Source organism: Ambystoma mexicanum, chromosome 3q (assembly GCF_040938575.1).
Source record: "Ambystoma mexicanum isolate Mex_15411 chromosome 3q, UKY_AmexF1_1, whole genome shotgun sequence".
Lineage (NCBI taxonomy): Eukaryota > Metazoa > Chordata > Amphibia > Caudata > Ambystomatidae > Ambystoma > Ambystoma mexicanum.
This window is the reverse complement of record NC_090926.1, coordinates 1079064388-1079085317: the sequence shown is the minus strand read 5'-3', so window position 1 is coordinate 1079085317 and position 20930 is coordinate 1079064388. Positions and strand designations below refer to the sequence as shown.

At 44.0% G+C, this 20930-nt stretch overlaps 1 protein-coding gene across 2 annotated transcripts in view; it reads left to right on the top strand.

Annotated features, from left to right (window-relative positions):
• Nucleotides 1-20930, top strand: part of LOC138583260 (zinc finger protein 436-like) — a 336884-nt gene that overhangs the window by 39813 nt on the left and 276141 nt on the right. For both annotated transcript variants that reach the window (XM_069655337.1, XM_069655336.1), the window contains exon 2: nt 5925-6051. In XM_069655337.1, the coding sequence (XP_069511438.1) occupies nt 5925-6051 (127 nt within the window). The remainder of the gene's footprint in view (nt 1-5924; nt 6052-20930) is intronic.

The following is a 20930-nucleotide window of genomic DNA, read 5'->3' as shown; positions in this document are numbered from 1 at the left end:
GGCGCACCATCAGTGCCAACCCTATTGGAACATGGTCTGAGAGGTATTTTATATAAACTTAAATGTAAACCATTATTATACTGGGTGCAAATATGGACGAGTAACTCACTCAATGAATACCGGCCAATTTTAACCAATCTCCTTGAATCTCCTGAGTTGTCTAGTTTATCATGGTTCAACTATGTGAAATGTATGTTTGTGAAACTACAGCTCTCAGAGTTTTGGTCTCACCCACAAAATATGGGAACTCAATCCAAAACTTGCCTTATTATAACATTTGTTATCTGGATTAATTTGGAGATCCGTAGCTCGATGGCAAAGAGCGGTTTCAGCATAGGCTTTTCGCTTATTAAAAATACGAATATTTTCTAATCTTATATGGATAAGTGGAACAATAAGAACAGTCTATTATTTGTAAAATTGTGGGGCGCATTTACAGCCAAATGGGGATCCAATCGATGAATGAAGTGCCACTATTGTAACCTCTTTGATTAAACCATACAGCATTTTCTTCTATTCTGCCCTTTGTACACATCATTGAGGTCTTGCTTGTGAAAACTCCTCTTTGTTAATAAGGTGTAAGGTTTTGCCCGAACTGCACTACATTTTTGTAAAAGGTTTCATGACCAATCAATTTTATGCATGGAGCTTAGAGAAAGCGAGCAATTTTTCTGATGACAAATGTGTGATATATAATGTAATGTTATGTTGCCCTATACCGTGCCCCGCTATGATAACTAATCATTATTAACTTTGTTTTATTTTTATTAATTGAATAGGTATGTGTCTTTTTAAGCATTAATGCTTATTGTTTAGATTTGTGAGGTTGGTTCACATTTAATACCAAGCTGAATTTGCACAAGCACGTGGGTAGTGTATATCACTCAAACAAAAAGGCACACCTGGTATTTAAATTTCGTTATTGGAGTCTTTTATAGTAACCAATCTTTTTATGATATGAAAACTACTGCAATATGTATTTATGTAGTATAGTTATTTGTACAGTTTTATTACATTTTTGTCTAAACTTAAAAGGATGCATATAACACTTGTATGTTTGTATGGAGCTGGGTAGTCTGGAGAGTCAAAAGTTGCTTTTGGTAACTGATGGTTGAAAGTTAACTAAGCTAATTTAAGCTAGAAACCGGAGCTACATGACTCCCAGCAATTTCGAACCCTGCCTTGGTACATATCAACTATATTGAACACAAAAGGAAAGTGTGTATACAACCTGATTATTACAATAACATGACTTTTTTGCTGTGTGATGTTATACTGATAACCCCCAGGCTTACGAGCGTGTAAGACTAGTACTAGTACTAGTACTCAATAACTGCGAATTAAAAAGACACAGAGAAGCACATTTTGGCCTATCTTTCAGCACTGTATTTCCTGATCGCCACCGACTTAAATTTTTCCTCTTTCCTCCTGCAAAGGAGTGCAGTACACATTTATTTATCAGCACATGTAAAACCTAATGTTTGGCGATTTGTATCCACTTACGGAAGACGCTGATAATTTAGTGTTTACTCCCTACTCTGAGACCGACCCCCACGCCCCTCCGGCCTTGCTGATAACCTTCCCTCTTACCACCCTTTTCTACAAACCATGGACCTTCCCTCTTGCCAAAATGCATATCCAATCCTGCGCCAATGTTATTCAGTGCACCATTGCTATCTGAAGTTAGGCTCTGGCCTCATAAATGCCCACAATAAAATAAAACTTGAGGAGCCTGAACTGCCGACTCCTATATTATATATACGCCAGTGAAACATAATCGGACAACTTCACTGGAAAAATTAACTGCCTTTATAACATTTAGATTTCATTGCAAGTCTTTCAAATAATTGTGATAATACAATTTTTGGATTCTTTAATGTACATAACTTGGGAGAGACTCTGTCAACCTGTTTTGTCTCCACTGCCTGCTATGTTCATTCATAGCCAGGTACAACTTCTTCTGTTAGTCTGAAGCTTCCAACCACTGAGTCCAAACACAGGGGACATAAAGCTGCACTCCTAGCTCTGCCATATTCTCGGTTATGACCAGAAGCAATCCTGCTTAAGCCATTAAATGAGCATAAACACCAATGATTGGACCTTAAGTGTCACCACATTGGCGAATCGTGGAATAATGTCACTGCTCCTCCTGGAGAAGCCCCTCCCTGTTGGGGAACAAGGACAATCACCAAGGGTAAAGTCTTCTGTACAGCGTCACACCCCAGCCTTCCCTAAAACGTCCCTCTCCCCCCCCCCCCATTCCATGCTGCTTACTTGAGAGTAGACCAATGCATTACTGTAGTACTTGGGATACAGTAAGTACTAGGACAAAGATGAGCACAGAAAACCTGAAGATTACTGGCTGTACTAATGCTGGTACGAGGTGGCCCAAGGAGACCTGAAGATCAAAGTGTCAAAAGAAACGAAGGACTTTGACAATCCGCCAGGACGGGACTGGCAACAATGAATAAGAAGAGAGAATGGACGAAAGAACTTGACGAGCCCAGCCGGAAGAGATAATGTATGTGGAAACTTTCCAGAGCAGAAGTTTCAAATCCTGTCTGCAGACCGGGGATACAGAACAATGGAGGGCGCCGGCGAGTCACTGAGGGAGCTCTTCATGGGTGCAACTGGAGCGGACCTGAGCACGAAGCAGGAAAAATGAACCGAGCAGTACAGCAATGCTCCGAGCCGGTGCAGTGCTGCGGAAGCAGAGGAGAGAAGCCTGAAGATCTGGAAAGATGGACCCCAATCTCAGGAATCCCTGGTGATGTACCGAAGTCCCAATGAAGGTAAGGGGAGGTAAGGGAGACCTGGAGCGGACGGGGTTGAAGAGAGGCAGGAGTGAGCGGCTCTCTCCTGACCCAGTAGTAACAACCACACTATTGGGAAGAGTGGAATAAGCATCTGGGGAGAACTTCTGTGGGAATTGCCAAGTCCTAATGGCCGCCTGTGGATACAAACTCCAATAGTGAGACAGGGACACAGCCCAGTTAGTACACAAGATACTTGTTTATTCATACAGAGTGCACTCGAGTGGAGAGCGAATGACAACTATGGCTTCGTTCAGACCTCTAATTTATTTTGCAAAAGATGCTGCATATATACAGTTCGGGTGCATGGTGTACGTAACACGTTAATGCAAACATGCAAGTAGATCTCGGAAAACATATCACAAGGCCGTCTGGCAAATGATTCATCTTAACTTTAAACATAACAAGATCTTGCACACAATGGTAATCTTATTCACCTTAGTCCTCGCCTCTGCTTGGGGCCCTACGCTTGGGGCACATGTCTAGTATAGCAAGCATGCAAAGGTTGTCTTTGTACTCTTTATGATACCAGATGTCTTTGTGGGAAGGGATACAATGCGGCTGTCTTATCACACAATACTAGCTCGGCTTAAAACGCTTAATCACAATTAGCAGGTATTCAACTATTGCAATGTAAATCATGCAGGCCTGCAGAAGCCCGCTAGTGCCAAAGGTAGGGTGTACATGGAAAGTACTGGTGTTCATTTTTTAAATATATTTTATATTTCCACACCACCATGCTGCAATGGCAGCAATAAACCCACTGACCACCACAGAAGATTCTGTGACACGGGCGAACTGACATCTAAGGAAGGCATCCTCATCGCAGTGGCAGGGGTGAGTCTACTGACCACCAGAGAAGGGTCTGGGACCCCATCGCCAGTGAAGCAGACCTCACAGGAAATCTTCCTCGTCACAGTGGCAGAGATCGGTCCACTGAAACCCAGAGGAGGATTTGGGAATTTGCTAATACCGTAAGAGTGGCAAAACAAACATCAAGTTGAAAGATATGGAAAAGAACTCTCAAACACCAGGAGAAGGTGCTCATTCATGACGCTCTTTGAATATACTCAAGGGATGCCAGGGGAACAGAGTCATCCCCCCCTGGCAATTGTGTGAACCATATTGGAGTGTGTGGCTCAATACCAGGAGAAGGAGGGGGGGGGTCATTCTCCTGGTGCCAGAAATTGAGTTCTACAAAGGCTTTGTTGGAACCACAAGCCAGGGGAAGGCAGTCATCCCTATTGGCATCCTTTTGCAAAAGAACATTTTTTTTGGGACACCACCTGAATACCGGGGGAAGTGAGTCATTCTCCTGGGGAAGGAACTTTGGGTTGAATTATCCTTTAGTCGAAGTGTAAGGGATAGAAGTAGGCTGTGACGCAGGATAGTGGAATTTTTGACAGACATTCTGACAGATCCTTTAGTATTAGTTTGAGGTAGGGAAAACCCTCTTAGAAATGGGGATAGTGAGGCTTTCTTTTTACTATATCAACCATCATGCCACCCTTGTATCAGCTTCCTTCTTCAACACCCTTGCACACACAGATCACGGATATCATAACCTATCCCCAGGCCACAACCGCCACCTACCCCTGACTTTAGTCCTTTGGCTATGGGATGGTGTCCAGTTTGTTTTTCACTTTTAATCACCAACTCACCTCATCCCTCCACCAGCCATTACTACATGTGTTTAGTTACTCCAAAACACTGATTTGTGACCCTGTTTTGTACTGTTACGTGTTGCAGAGTCAGAATCCAAATACTCACTACTGCAAAAAGATGTTCAAAATGAGTATCTTAAATTGATTTACATGAGATTAACTGAAATAAAATGCCCTTGCTGTAACGTAATGCGTTAATACGAGCTTGAATTTCTTAGTGTACAATTAAATCAATCTTTTATAATCCGGTATCTTTGATATAGTACTCAAAATAGTTACCTACATAGCAAACATTTTGAAATCTTTGGTAGATTTTAGTTTATGAATTCAATTTTTAAATATAAAATATGGGCTTCATAATGTTAGATTAAATTAGCATAAGTCTGCTCCATGTAAACATTTATCAGAATGTGGTCTGCGTGTGCTGATTGCCTGTTCATGTGCTGTCAGAATACTCAGCTTTTCTGCATGACCACTGTACTGATGTTGAATGAGTGTGTAGTTTTCTAGCAGTGAACCCTCCGAAAATTGCTGTGATGTGAGACTCTACTATCTTTTCTTAAGAATCTTTGGATCCACAGAGAGCCATTCTCAGACTGCCCCCAGCTGCTCTCTGGGAAATATTCTCATCTAGCATATCTCCAGCCCACTGACACCATGTTGTGCATCCTCTCAGTAAAATCTCCACTCGAGCATGCCTACTAAGGTGACCCATTCCTGCACACTAATTCTGTTTTCTGAGAACCTGCTGGGTTTATCATCCTGCTTACCCAGTCTCTGCCTTACCCGTGCACCCTCAAACGTTCATTGCCCCTATCTATTCCATTTTTGAATATTCCCATTGGAACCATGCAGCCCATGCCTTACTCTCCCCTTTTTGGCCACTTCGCTTCTCCTTCAACTCCTTTTCTCTGTTGAGCTCTATTTCCATGGGTGAAGATGGATGTGAGGCATGCCGGTTTGGGCTGCAAGTTGATAGTATCACCCACCCTCTTCCCATGCCTACATGACTGATGTGTTATGTCAGTTGGCAAGAGTTTTTGGGTTGAACTTTTTTATCCTTATTCAGATCTGGCACCCATCTTGGTCCTCTCTTGGATGTGCTGGCCTCCATCTCTTGGGCTTAAATGACTGCATATTATAGATAGCACTACGCCTTCTGCCTATGACTATATATCATCATGATGCCCCTTGACATTCGCATCATTGGCATTTTTTTTGTTGCTACAAATCAGATGCTAAAAGCAATTTTCTATTAATTTTTTATTCGAACAACTAGAACTCCTAGATTTCTTTTTGGTTTGTCAGGGGAATGGCCAGGTCTGGAAAATGTGCATCCTGGTGATCAGGAGTCATCTGCTAGTCATGTCCGCTCTTGGGCATATCCTGATGATAATTTTCTCAATGTAAAGTTGCTGAAACCGTATTGTAAAACTTGATTTTTCAGACACCAGTTTCATTCCATGATTTTGCTGCCCGTTTTTCTAAAGAAGAGTGGAGACTTTTACGTGAATGGCAGGCAGAACTTTACAAAAACGTGATGAAGGAAATTCAGCAAGCTGTGACTTCTTTGGGTAAGGTTACAGGGTTTTTGCCTGAGTGAATTGCTTGCATGAAACCACTGTCATGATTTCTTTTCACAAGCCTATTACATTCCTTTTGATTTAATGTTTGACTCGTTTCTCAAAGTAGTGCTTACCAATGCAATAATGTTTAGTGATTTTGCACACAATATTTGTAAAGTGTAGCACTAAGTGGGACGATTAACAAGCAAACTTGCCAAATATTCAATGCCAACTTAACGTGTGTGTATTTTCACTTGCATTCCCTTGCTGGATAGCTGTGCAATAGCCGTGCATTAGTGTGTGTATGTGAGTATCTATTATTTACATATATTGCTAACTTGCGCATATTTTCTTAATACTCTATGTATTTGTAGTTTAGTAAAGCACTTTCTTATCTCGAGCGATAGGATAGGAAGCACGGAATCTCCCACAGCATTGAGAGGAGGCCGGCTATAAAGAATGGGAGTTTCCTAAATTTAAAGTGGTCGGACCATAAAATGTGCCACACGGAAGGAATTCCAAAAGCAAACTAGCTGTATCAGGAAAGCTCTTCCATGTAGTCTCGCTTTCTCAAACAATGGCACCCCCAACAGATTGAGACTAGTTGAACATACCCATTGGCTGGGCTTTTCCCGGATGAACTTCTCTTGTGCAAAGGTTGGTCTATGCCTCCCATGACCTTATCAATTAGGAAGGCTTATTTTTAAAAAGGTTCCTTGTCTACCCATTAAACCAATGCAGTTTCTCCCGAGCAGAGGAGGCATGATCTCCTCTTCTTAAACTCCATCATGGTGAAGTCATGTTCTGAATACGTTGAGGATGTCCAATATCCCATTTAGGTAATCCCATATATATCACACTACAGTGGTCAGCCAAGAATAAATAATGTTCAGGTTGACCACAGGTTTAAACTGGAATCTCTTGAATATGGTGCCATCAAACCAAGGTTTCAAAGTTCTTCACCACTGACACTGGTTCCAGGTAATTCCCAAGAGTCTTCTGCGAGAAACTATTACTTCAGCTGTGTCTATCAAATCTACAAAGGTGTGTTTTAATCTTGATAGGAATGAACTTCAACCTGTTTCTCCCCAGGGGGCGTGATGGAGGAAAGTGAAGGTGATGGCTCCAGGTGAGCGGCGCACTCGTACAAAACCGTGCCTAACCACTGGCGGAGGAGCTGGCACATAAAGGGCTCTATAATATGTGGAATAAACTGTGGCAGGACCAGAGGGGACTGAAGGTGGAGTCTCGCAGTCAAGGCGGATAGAGGAGAAAGGAAGATTGCAGACCAAACCAGGAGCCCGTGAAGTGGCCTAGCAACCCCACTGCATCGGGTCGATTCTCAGTGCAGGCCCCAAAGAAAAGGGAAAACGAAGAAATAAAAGCGAGAGAGCCGAGAAACAGAGTGGGGAATTGCCAGGTGGAGGGGGGACCCCACTGAGTGCGATAAGAAAAGGTTTTGACAGTACTCCAAAAATTGAGAAGTGCAGGTGGTGGAGTTTGCAGAAGATCTCTAGGTATAAGGCAACCTGGTAAAAAAGGGAAAAGGGCAAATCCACTTAACACACCTGTAACAGCAAGCCACAAAATTGAAGAAGGGATAGACTCAGGGCCTCTTTACGAGTGGTAGTAATTGGGTGAATTACCACCAAACCCGATTACTTTTACCGCCACTTGATCCTGCAGATTAAGTGCAGGATTACAGGCTGTGGAAGGGTGGTGTTAATCCCCATTTTCAGAGACCAAAGGACCCCATGGACATTTCGGCAATACTACCACCAGCAGTAAATCTGCCAATTTTGCTGATTTTTGGCTTTAGGGTGGAGGATTTACCTCCCAGCTTTTTTGCTGGTGGTAAATTCTCCACCTAACCACCAAACCTGTAGTACGGCGGTGAAGTAATGTGGTGGTAACTGAGTTACCACCACATTACTGTTTTTACCCACACTGCTGTAATTGTAATGATGCCTGCAGTCTCTACCCCCCTTTTCAACAAGTTCAAACAGCAAACGCAATGATAAACCAAGGTGAAAATAAATGGGAGACCTGGGAAAGGCAAAACCTGCAAAGGTGGGTCAAAGCAAAATAGACAAATATATGACAGTAGTGTCAGACAGAAAAGTATCATGAGAAAACATAGGTGAGTCCCCTTTGCCCCATGAAGTAGATGAATCACGGACCGACCAGCAAGCCACCCATAGCGAAGGTCCTAAAACCAGTCTAGGACTCCAGAACAATCTTCTAAGAAATAATTGCAGAGGTGGGTTCAGATGTCCCCTTGCTGAGAGCAGATCTGTGCGCCGTTTCAACAAGAGTAGTTGAGACAGAGGGGATGATTGAACATCTTGAACACACAGTCAAGTTCCTGCAGTCTCATTTTAAAGAGCTTCTGGGTAAAACCTGATTACAGGAAGAAAGGGTAGAGAATCGGGACGCTAGGTCTAGAAGAGTAAACATTAGGATTGTAGGGCTGCCAGAAAGAGTGGAGATGACTGCAATGGATCTATTCTGGAACAATGGATCAGAACAACAATGCGCCAAAAAGAGTGAACACATTTCTTTTCAATAGAGGGAGCACATAGGGTGTCTGGAAAACCACCTTTCCGGGCACCTCACCCAGACTAATTGTGGCAAAACTCTTTAATGGCAGAGATCGTGATGTATTACCTTCAGGCTTCCACCTGAAGAAGGCCATTGAGAAAGGCCTTGTTTGCCCTTGTGAGCCGTAAGCCACCCTGTACTTTTGTACCCCTCAAGTCTATTAGCTGAACCTTCCCGCGCACTGTCAACGTGCCCGCACCCCTCCGCAAAGCGGCTACGTGTGCACTGTTACCTGCTCCTGATGAGGTACGTGGCCCACGCTCAGCCCGAGTCTTGCATCAGCCACTATCTCCTATACCAGCATTACCAAATATAGCGAGAGCCTGCACAATATACCAATCACTACTCCCGTCTCTGTGCAACCACTTCCAGACATTGGCGAATACTGCCCTCTGAACTTGATATCCCTTACCTCAACGATTTCTGCCACATTTGTGTAACCTGATTATTCTACCTCCGTTACGTATTATCTAAACCAATCGCTTCCATGTACTGTACTCGAATGACCTTTTGTCATACTGCACACCATATCGAAACGTTCCTGCTGGGTGTTATATTAGATGTGTTATACTGCTTTGTTCTACTGCTTTTGTACCTTAGTGCTACGCACCTGTGCTATATTTGCTGCCCTTCCAAACGCACCACATGCCATAGTTATCGTTCATGTTAAGCACCATATTGTAACCTACCTTGTGTCCAATATTATCTACACGCCCTACCTTGCACCTCCTTGCTCATTTGTTTGCAATTTAGCAATTTGCTCCTCCATAAGACTATATGGTACTACTTAGTTGATTGCCATTGCCCTAGTTGACTCATGCCTATCCTACTTACTGCTTTTGCTTTGCTAGCTATGTGTGCACTTGAGCAACTTGTGCCTCCATACGACTACTGCACTGTACTTATCACTTTTTTACTTTTTATGATGTCTGGATTTGGCAAAACATTCTTAACACAGCTTGATCTGCCTACATACCTTGCTCCCTCTTCACTATGTACATGCACCTTTTTAAAGGTTGCCCACTTTTGATACTTTGCACCACATTAATAATAGCCTGCTACCTCACTAATTTCATCAAGGTCACATTCACTCGGCCCACTACCACATTGGAATTTACTGCTACTATGCTGTGCTCCTTACGTTCTATTAGTTAGAGCTCACCACTCAGAGAAAACACTCCCCACACCTCTTTGCCGCAGTCCAAACACTATACCATAAGCACTATGCCCTCCACTTCAAAGATACCCACTAACCCTTACCTTAATTCACCCGTCTTATGGCTGGAACATTTCGCGTCCAAAACTACCCCTAATCAACCTTACACCCTGCAAATCGCAGATTAGGCTCTAGATTCCCATGCACCACACTTCATTCACACCCGCGTACTACAACCGACCAAGTTCTCAATACTCCTGGCAAACATACACAAAGACCAAAGTTAACAGGTATCGGGAATATCACATCCTGCTGTGCATATTAATAACACTGACCCTACCATCAAAGACATTATGCTTAAGGGCGCCCTTGTCAATGCTAGGCACTATAGATCGCTGATCTAATCACAGCACAAGATCTAGATTTCCTAGCCATTACGGAGACATGGTTACATTCTGCATCCGGGCCACTACTCTCTCGCCATTCCCAACGGTTACTCCATTAATAGATGTGACCATAACAACCAAGCTAAAGGCGGAGGCGTTGCCTTCATCTTCAGAAGCTCTCTTGGCCTTAGATCCATCCTCAATCAGCATTTGCTCTCAGCAGAGCTATTGTCTGTCAAACTACCTATCTCGCCCACTCAAACCATCACCATGCACCTTATCTACAGGCCACCAGGGCCTGTCCCCACCTTTGCAGATGATATCACCTCCCTCTTATCAGCTAACATTATGCCTACTCACAAATTATTTTATTAGGTGATCTCATTCTTGGTTTCCTAGATCCCAGTGACCACAAAGCTTTGGACCTTGCCAGTAACTTAACTGACTTGAGCTTCTCTCATCGCATTCAGGAACCTACTCGCATCAAAGGAAGAACCCTTGATTGGCTGGTCATCCTGAATTGTAGGATTGAGTCCAACTCGCCATGCGCCTGGTCCGATCACCACCTGATAACCTTCAATATCAAATCCAACAACCATTGCACTAATCGGAACATTGCCCCATCCATCAACATGAGAAACGAAAGGGACATAACCAGGGAGAAACTGCTCCCCCTTACACTACCTACACCCCTCAGTCTTAGTGGATACCTACAACCAAACCATACTTAAAGCTCTGAACACTATTGCCTCAATCAAACAGCGAAAAACCCAAACCCTGCACACACCACAACACGTGGTTCACATTACAATTGAGAATTCTGCGTAAGGAAAAGAGGAACGCTGAATCCCGTTGGAAAAGCCTTCACTCTGCCACGAATAAGGATAGCCTTGGTATAGCATCTCTGAATTACAAAGAGACAATTTTCCAAGCCAAAAAAGATACTTATAACAAACGAATCTTGCAAGCTGAATACAACGTTAAAGAGCTCTTTAAGATACTCAAAGAACTTGAATCTCTGTCGGCCACACCCGACACCTGCACCAAAGATAGTACATGGTGTTCTAATATTCAAAAAGCGCTCCTGGACAAAATCACTACCATACAAACTAAAACCCATGCCAATAAAAGCTGTCTACCTACTGTCTCACAGTTTAGTACTCCCACGGGTAAGACCACCTTCCCTCTTCACACCCATGAACCATTCAGCTTTTCATCCCTCTCTATAAATGAGGTCAAAAATATCATCTCTAAACTCAAACCCTCCAATTGCTAGGGTGACGCCTGCTCTGCCCCTATCATTAAGGACGCTACCCATGAATTAGCTCCCTTTATCACAGCCTTCATAAACTCTTCGTTCAACACGGAACAGTACCAGACAACCTCAAGGACGCGTGTCACCCCCCTCCTCAAAAAACCATCCTCAGACCCATGTACACCCACGAATTACAGGCCTATCACCACTGTTCTGTTTTTACTTAAAATCCTGGAACGAGTGGCCTACCTGCAAATCCAGGATTATCTAGAATCCAACAATCTCCTTGGTGGCAGACAATCTGGTTTCCGACCCAAGCATGGAACTGAAACTGCGCTGCTGGATTTAAAAACTCAAATAGAGCACTTTAAAGATAAAGGTAAGATGGCCCTCCTCCTACTGCTAGACTTATCTGCAGCATCTGATCTGGTTAACCATCAAATTCTCTGTCACTATCTCAAATCTGCAGCCCACTTTTCTGATAAAGCCACCACTTGGATCAGATCCTTCTTGGCAAATAGATCCATGAGGGTCTTGTCACCATTTGCCTCCGCTGAACCTTTGCCAGTCTTATGCGGCGTACCTCAAGGATTGTGCGTTTTACCTACACTTCACAACGTTTTCACGAAACCACTTTTCGATATTCTTGACTGTTTGGGTGTCACCTACACTAACTACGTAGATGACACCCAAATACTCATCCCTATCACTGGTGGCCACACAGCTGACACCAAAGCTCTAAGTGATGTTTATCAGGTCATCCAGGCATGGATGGCACAGCACAGGCTCTGTCAACGATGACAAGACTGAGCTACTACTTGGCTCGCATCACAAACCCAATAGACTGGATCCCACCTTTTAAATCTTTCATCATCAATGGCAATACCATCAAGGTTGTCAAAGACACGAAAACTATAGGCATTTATCTTGACTCAACCTTATCCCTGACAAGACCAACTAATGCTGTCATCTCATCCTCAGCCTACACATGCAAACAAATCACAGCATGCTGACCTTTCCTTACCACGGCAAACTGTACTATCCTGGCCAGAACCCTCATCATGTTGAAACTCGAGTATTGTAATGCGCTCTACCTTGAGACCAGCTAACGTAACATAATTAAGTTATAGGTAACGCAAAATACCGCTATTGGGGCAGTACTAAACTTCCCCAGGAACCAACATATTTCCGGCACTAGACGCAACCTTCACTGGTTTTCGGTTGCCCAAAGAATCTCACTGACAACTCTCGCTCTCACGCACAAATGCCTGGCCAACCAGGCCCCTAAATACTTGGCTAACCGGTTCACTCCCCACACATTGACCCGCCCTCTTAGAGCAGCCCAAGCTAACTGTCTCCTATTACCTAGATTCAAGCTTCAGAACGCAGGGGGAGGCAGTTTCCCAGTCCTCGCCACTAAGTTATGGAACTCGCTTCCCAACCCACTCAGAGCTGTTTCCTCTTTCCGTTCTTTCAAGCAAAAAGGCAGATGTTGGCTTACAGCACAGGATTCGTAAATCCTCCACCCGCCATTCCTCACTGCCTGAACATACCAACCCACTCTACTTCCCTCACCTGGCCTCGCCAGGCCAAGCTGTTGCAGCTAAACAGATTGTAATTTCTGCTGTAATTTGTATAAATTATAATGTAAATATTGAAATGTATACTGATATATGGCTGCGTTTCACCATGTTTCTGTAACCCTGTACATTATGTTCCCTGTACATTATGATTCTGTAACTTCGAAACAACGACCTTAAAACGTGCTGATCTTCTAAGGATCGCTACTGGATATTCTAGGAACCAGGTGAAGTCTGGGACTTGCTAGAGGGCAAAGGCCTGCAAGCCACTGCAGGATCGCACAACTACAAAAGAACGTCAAAAAAGGACAAGTGGACGTTGGGAACAGGCCAAGGGAAGAAGTGAGTGGAAGATCCAGGAAAAGGGTGAGAGCACCTGCAATGATTACAAGGTATTTGTCATCAAAGACGGTGCAGTTAAGAAACTGGATCTGAATTCGATTGATAGGAAAGATTCACAAAAAAAGGACGCACAACAAATTATAAGTGAGTAAGTGAGACTTTTGATGATCAAAATGAGAAGGGAGTTTGTGGCTCACGGGAACATTGTACCTCAGCGGCAGCCCTGGAGGATGGAACTAAGGGCTAAAGGGAAGGGGGAACAACCGCCCCCTCCAGATGGTAGTCAAAGGATTTACACAACGGAAACAAACAGCCAATATGTGAAAGCAAGACTATGGTTTGTGGTGGGGTGTATGGCCAATGAAGCCTGAGGGGGAGGGTTAAGAACAAATTAGGCAATGTTGGAGCCTGATGGGGATATTAGGTGGAGGAGTTTGGCAAGCCCTCGAAAGGTCGGGTACAGAGGATGGGGTACTTTGAGTCAGCAATGAGAGGCATACACAAAGTTTTGGGTTTCTCAGTCAGACGTTTTTATTAAACAGAAATGGGTTTGAAAAACACCGATCTAGCCCTATTCTAAAGTGGAACTTCCCTACCTATAAACTAGAACTAAAGATCTGCCTCGTCAATAACTTAAAAACCGTCCTTGTGTCCAAACATTCTAAGCTGACCCTCATACTAGCAACAAAACAATAAAGAATGCAAGTAAATGTCTTTGACTTGACATTAGCAAAAAGGGTACACAATCAAAATAGAAGGATGACTCAAACAAAAATAATTCCCAAGGAAAGAGCCTTCCCTGGATTTTTAAGTAGGGTGACAAAAGTGTCTCTTTAGCCAACAGTTCTTTTTGGGTCTTTGTACTGAGCTCACAAAGTTCCTATTCACATAATGAATTCCGTAACAGCCTTTCTTTAACTTGGTCAAACAATACATTCCATGACAGTCTTTCTTTAGGTCTCTGGTAACTTTTGCAGATTGCCTGGTATACTCCCCTGCTGGATATCTTCCCACAAGGTCTGAATTTGTATGCAACTTCAGGTGCCTGGTGTTCTTGTCTGCCAGCAGGGGTGTTGCTAGGTCTGGAAAAGATCTGGGGCTACGTGAATTTTGGGACAGTCGGGACTGGGGGCTAGCTAGCCTTTTTGGTTGTAACACCTGAGCTTCTATCTGGGGCTACAAACAAAAGACCAGAGGCTATACCCCCCTCAGCCGCTCACCCCAGCAATGCCTCTGTCTGCCAGGACTTCTTTTGTGGACTTCTCAGATCCCCTGCTACACTGCCCGGCCACGATATCTTCCCACAATGTCATCCGTCTGGTATATTACCTTGCCAGGACTTTTTATTTGTTTCACTGTTCTTTTAGCTATATCACAGTAGCATATATCTTGAGGTGCTCGATATATTTGCCTAAAGTAACCCTTGCTTTAGTTTTCCACCACACTGGCATGTCATGCACCTGTACTTGCTTGTGGTTTGTTGTTGTGCTTTGTCTCGTCGGCATTCACATAGTCTGCTTATTGGATATTTGAAACAATATTGGGCTTTGTTTCCATTCAACCACTTTTGTACATTGTCCGTATTCGCAATCTCATAACATTCAGTCATTTGTTCACAGGCACGTCGGCACGCCCCGGGGTCTCCAATGACTTTGGACAGACTCACTGGTCGCTCACGGCGTCCCTGACACTTTGCATGCCTTTGTGATGAAGCTTCCACACTGGGTCGGCTTCTTACACTGTGCGGACGTTCCCTCAGCGTTTCCTTCAGCTTCACAATCACTCGCCGGCTTTCCACCTTGGCCTGGACTGGAGAATGACCGTACCTCCAGGTGCTTCTCTGCGGCTCCTAATGCTTCCACGGTTCTTCAGGTGTGCTTACTGCACCTCTCCTCCTGTGTTGCCACGCCGGTATGTGTTTCTCGGGTCATGAGCCGCTGCAATGTTTTGGACGCCTTCTTGCTCACTTTCTCCTGCATGCTCCTCTCGAACTGCCTCTGCCAATTTTAAATGTCCCTCATACTTTAGGACTAGTAAAACAACTAGCCTGCATGTTAGGCTTAAGGCTTCTCTTGATCTTCATAGACTCTTTCATCGTCTCAGTACCTGAGGATTTATGGGAGTTGAAGTCCATAGATGGTATTGGATTTCTTGTATGTTGTTCAAAAGTCACACATAAAGATGCAGCAAAACTAGAGGATTTTGTGGAAGAGTTATGAATGCTTGAGTCATAAATGGGGTGGAACTGTTAAATGACGACAAACAATTAAGAACTTGAGTATTATAGGGCCTTCCTCAGAGCAGAGGTCACACCTTCCCCATGGTAGCAGTCTCCTCCTAGGGTATACTCCCTCATATAGCCGCTCTGAGGGTCAGGATCAGGTAGTGACTGTCGTCCACTGGCCACATGGGAGGAGGTCAGCGCAGGTGAATCGGTGATGACTCCACTAGATTCATCAGTACACAATAAATCGACAAAAGTCGAAAGCGCTGTGTCCCATCTTATGGTGGGCCCGGAAACATACAAGGAAGGGCAAAGGGACAAGGGGAGGGCGGGGGAGTCAACTGGAGGGCATTTTGAAAACCCATTGACATGTTCGAAAGGGTCACTGTTACTTCACAGTTAGGTGAAATATTATGTTACGGGCAGAGTTGGGAGAGAAAGGGGAGGGCTAAGTCTTGGTTCTTTCATGTAAGGTGGGACATCCAAAAGTCAAAACTATGATAGGGATTCAAAGGGAGCAGAGGGGCGGCCAGGAAAAGCTACTTACAATAGCTATGCCGTACCATGGCGGATAGTAACATGCAAAAATGGGTTAGCGAAGACTGTCTTCTAACATATGAAATGTCATAAACCTCATATAATCGCACTCCAGGATAAACAGTCGTTAGCCCTACAGATCACGAGTCTCCTAATACCGAGAGGTAGAATAACAGGAGTGATGGAGAGGGAAATCTACACCTTCATTAACGTCTTTGCCCCTCCTACATTGTTAACAGAACACTAGAGATAACCCAGTCCCCATCAGAATGTTAGTGATTATGGGAGATTTCAATGAGTAAATCTAGGGTTAAACAATTGGAGAATCAGTGGCGGGTTGATCAATCTGAGGATCTCCTAAAGGAACTTTAAAAGAGATAAGGAATGGTTCAGGATAAGGGCATTGGCACGTGCTAAGACGGATATTTATTGGCATGGCTGTCTCAAAGAGAGGAACGGGGCAGGATCATTAATGAAAAAACAATTGGTAACAGCGAACAGATAGCACAAGGGCCAGGCGAGATAGCACAGTCCTTTGCCTCATTTTCCAAGAGCCTATACAGATCTCAGATGGTCAACTCCAAAGAAGAGCTCCAAATATTCATAGACAACCTGCACATTAAACAGTTGACAGAGAGGCGATGTGATACCCTGGAAGTAGAAATAACCATAGAGGGATTGGATCGAACAAATAGGGAGGGGGTACATTGGTTGGCCAAAAAGGTCTCCCATTGGAGCTATGGAAAATTCTCAATGGGGAATCCATTTAAGACATGAAAGGCATGTTCGAGGAGAACTGGGAGAGGGGGATCGTATCAACAGGCCTAAGGGAAGCAAAAATGGTGGTCCTCCCAATAGAAACCAGTGGCCTAGTGTGGGTCCTACAGGCCCATATCCCTCGTTAATACAGAGACACCAAAATACTGGCTACGGTCCTGGGCACTAGGCTTTGAAAAATATTAATGGATATTCTACACAAGAACCAATGCAGTTTCATTCCACGTAGATCCACAAGAATGAATATCAGGAGGCTTCATATAATTTAAGGCATGGACAAATAAACAGAGATCCCAATAGATATCCGATCATTGGTCGCACACAAAGTGTTTGATTTGGTGGAATGGAGTTATATGCTTGGAGTACTGGATAGAATAGTTTTCGGGGGGGGGGACTTCATTGGCTGGGTAAAGCTATGTTCTAACATGCCCAGGGCGAGAGTTAAAGTAAATGGTACCATCTCTGATGGCTTTATACTAGAACGGGATACTAGACAAGGATAACCCTTCTGTTCATAATAGCGCTTGAAGCGTTGGCTGAATGGTTTCGCCTGGAACAAGTCTTAAATGGGTTAAATTGGCCAGATGGAAGGGAAGAGAAATAAATCACTCTACGCCATTGACCTATTGTTATACCTCACAAACCCAATGACTTCATACCTAGGGCTATGGAAATAATGGATGAGTTTGGCAGGTACGGAGGCCTAAACATAAATTGGGGCACATCTATCCATTACTCAATTACATGGGGAAAGGAGTCGGAACTAACATTCCTCCCACTAAAAACAGTTGAAAGTGTATTTAAATACTTAGGGTGTTCAAAAGGACGAAAACCCATTTCGTGAGATATAACCTATCCCCATAATTAAACTTTTTGAGGCAGATACCAGGCAATGTAGTGCATTACGCCCATCCCTATTTGGTCCAGCTGCAGTATATAAAATAGTCACATTTCCTCATAATACAATGTGCCTCAATGACCATCAATGCTAATGACTTTCCAAAGGTAAATGAGATCCTCCGTAACTTCCTCTGGGTAAATAAGGTGCCCAGGGTAAGATCAGAAACATGATATAAGTTTCAATGGGAAGGTAAAATGGGGCTCCCTAATCTAAAAACATACTATTGGGTCTCTCAACTTGCCATAGCAAATGGATAGAGCTACCTCTATTAGGAAGCGGCAGTCATCTTAGAAGTTGGCCCCAACCGCGGAAAACAGTATTTTGTGCATTAGTATTGGGACCATTGCATGAGCACGAACACCACCCCCACCCTGGCTGTGTATGAAAGATCCACAACCTCCTCCATTGTACAGAAAGTTACAGGCCCTTGCACCCTAGTAAGAATGTGCCCTGCAAGGTCATGGGAAGAGAATAGAATGCTTCTTGGCAGTTCCATCGTGCAGGGCAGATAGCAAGGCATTCCTGCCCCCACCGATTCCCCACATAAAAAATAGAGTTTTGACATGTTTTCATGCCATAATCCCTGCATGCTATAGGACCGTCCAAACCCAGACCACCGACCATAAACCTTGACACCCCTCTATCGATCACCATGATCAGAAGGCAAGGCTATCGCGCCTTCCGGAATGGGCCATGTGATTTGTGCAGCGAGGTTCAGGGTGGCAACAGAATTATAGCTCAAAACTAAGATGGAGAACCTTGGGGGTTTCTGATCTGTCTGGGAACGAGTGAAGTGTGTGCGAGTTAGTCTGACCCTGGCTCTTCCCTGAGCCCATCTGTGTCTGCCAGGTGCATTGTTACAATCGTAAGAATAACATTGTGTGTTAGAGTAGTGAATTAATTGTTAGGTCAGCTTTCCTTGGATGACGAGCTCAGCAGCTCCCACAAGAGTAAGATGAACAGATGAAGATGGACCAATGTCCTGGCATCCCATATGGAACAGGCCCTACATTTATAGTCCTCCGCCAATCCATCATGAAGAATCGCACTATATACGATGACGTCACTAGTGATGCTGTTTGTGCTTATAATGTACCGCACATGCCAACGGACCTCAGAACGTTCCGTAGCAGCGGAGTTCTTTGTTGATGCATTCCTATTTTTTGTAGAAATAAATACGTGTTATCCTTGCAAGGGTGTCTTGGGCCTTTTTCCCTAGCGGGATGTATCTTTTTCTGGTGTGAGCGTTCAGGGGCGTGCCTTCACAGGTCATCCAATGGATAACCCTAGGTTTCTTGCCCACACAGGTTTCTCTGTTGCCACACCTGTGCTTCATTTTGCATTCACAGTAAATTCTCATTGACAATCTTTTGGCTTTTCCACAGTGTGTTCTTCCACACAACTTACTCCGTGGTGCTCACTCTCTTCCACCACCTTGCTTTCACAAACTTTATAAGCGTTCACCACTTGCTTTCAGCTTTACTCATAACTTGCTTTCCAGTTTATTCATAACTTGACATGCTTTGCCTTTAAATGTTTTTACGGGTGTTTCACATCTGTTCTCATTTCATTCATTAACTTCAAGTTTTCCTTCAGTTCGGTATTCAATAATGCTTATACAGTGTTCCTTTAATTCTATATTGAATAATTCTATTTATTTGAATTTTTGTAGAGCGCCACATGCCCGTAGGCCTCAGTGTGCACAAAGAACATAACAAGACAACAAATAGCAGAGAAGAGAATCATACCGGAATTAACAATAGAGATCGGTGGGATTAGTCTGGGCTAAGTTTGAAGAGATAAGTTTTAATTGTTTTCTTGAAAGTAATGAGATTACTAGTTAGACGCACAAAGGCAGGAAGATAATTCCACAGAATTGGTGTCTGAACGTCAAAGCTGGTACCACCAATTGTGTATAATAGATGCTTCTCTTTTAAGTTCCTTTACTTAAAGTACAGCGTTTAGTACGTAGTATTAAAAAAAAAAAAAAAAAAACTTTCTTTGGGTTCACTGTTACTTGCACATTCATTTCCATTCAACCAGCATCACCAAATGTCTTACTGTAGCCCCAGTCAGCACACTGGTCCGAGTGTTACCTTTGATTCAGTCACTGGTCCTCAGCGGCTCCTTTGGGCGTTCTCTCTTTTCTCGGCTTCGTCTGCTATGAATTTTATTCGTCAATTTATAACGTGCTGGAGCCTGCAGGCATCACGGCGCACAAATACACAAAGTGAAATAAAATCACGGGACAATTGGCTTAGTGAGGGGGGATTACTCAAAGAGAAAAGTCTTGAGTGACTTCCTAAAAAGTCTGGTGTTGGTTTCTTGCTGTAGAGGTAGCGTGTTCCAAATTGACAGCAAAGGAATCCCGCTGTGGGTTGCTGGTATCTGCCTCTCCCTCGCAGACGCTACCAATAGCCTCAAGAACTTCAGTCCTCTGGGTAACAGGCAGAGAAGACCCTGTCCGCCTTGATCCTCTCACGGCCCGCTAAGGCCTGCTGGCAGTCTTTCTTGCAAAAACCAGCATCCTGGCCTCTAGGCAGGACCCCCATCAGCAGCCACCTTCTTTGCAGGAATTCGCCTCTCTCAGACTAGACTCTCCCGGTCCGGCGTCTCTTCTGCTGGTTTCTCTCTCCTGATTCTCGGTTCCACCTTTTATGCCCTTTGACTTATGAACAAGTTGCAGGTGCAAGCCCTTGTGTGTAATTGCCTGACCATATTACGTGCAGTCACGGAACCACCAGCAAAGACCAGAACGCGTAGCGCAGTCTTTCTGTTGGTTTAGCAGTAAGCACTCAAAGTGAAGTACGCGCTGTAAGTAGCGCTGTTTGCTGTTGGAAACGCTGCCCACGGATTGCTCACGGACTCCAATTCCCATCTACTTGGACTTCTATGGTGGCTCCGTCCCCTTTACCAGAAGCCTACAATACTAGAGCTGCGCACGCATCGAAGTACGCGCTGTAAGTAGCGCTGTTTGCTGTTGGAAACGCTGCCCACGGATTACTCACGGACTCCAATTCCCATCTACTTGGACTTCTATGGTATTTAAAACTTCATTCCAGCAAAGAGACTTAAGGACTTTAACCTACATTAATATATATGGATATATGCACTCGTATATATTACTAA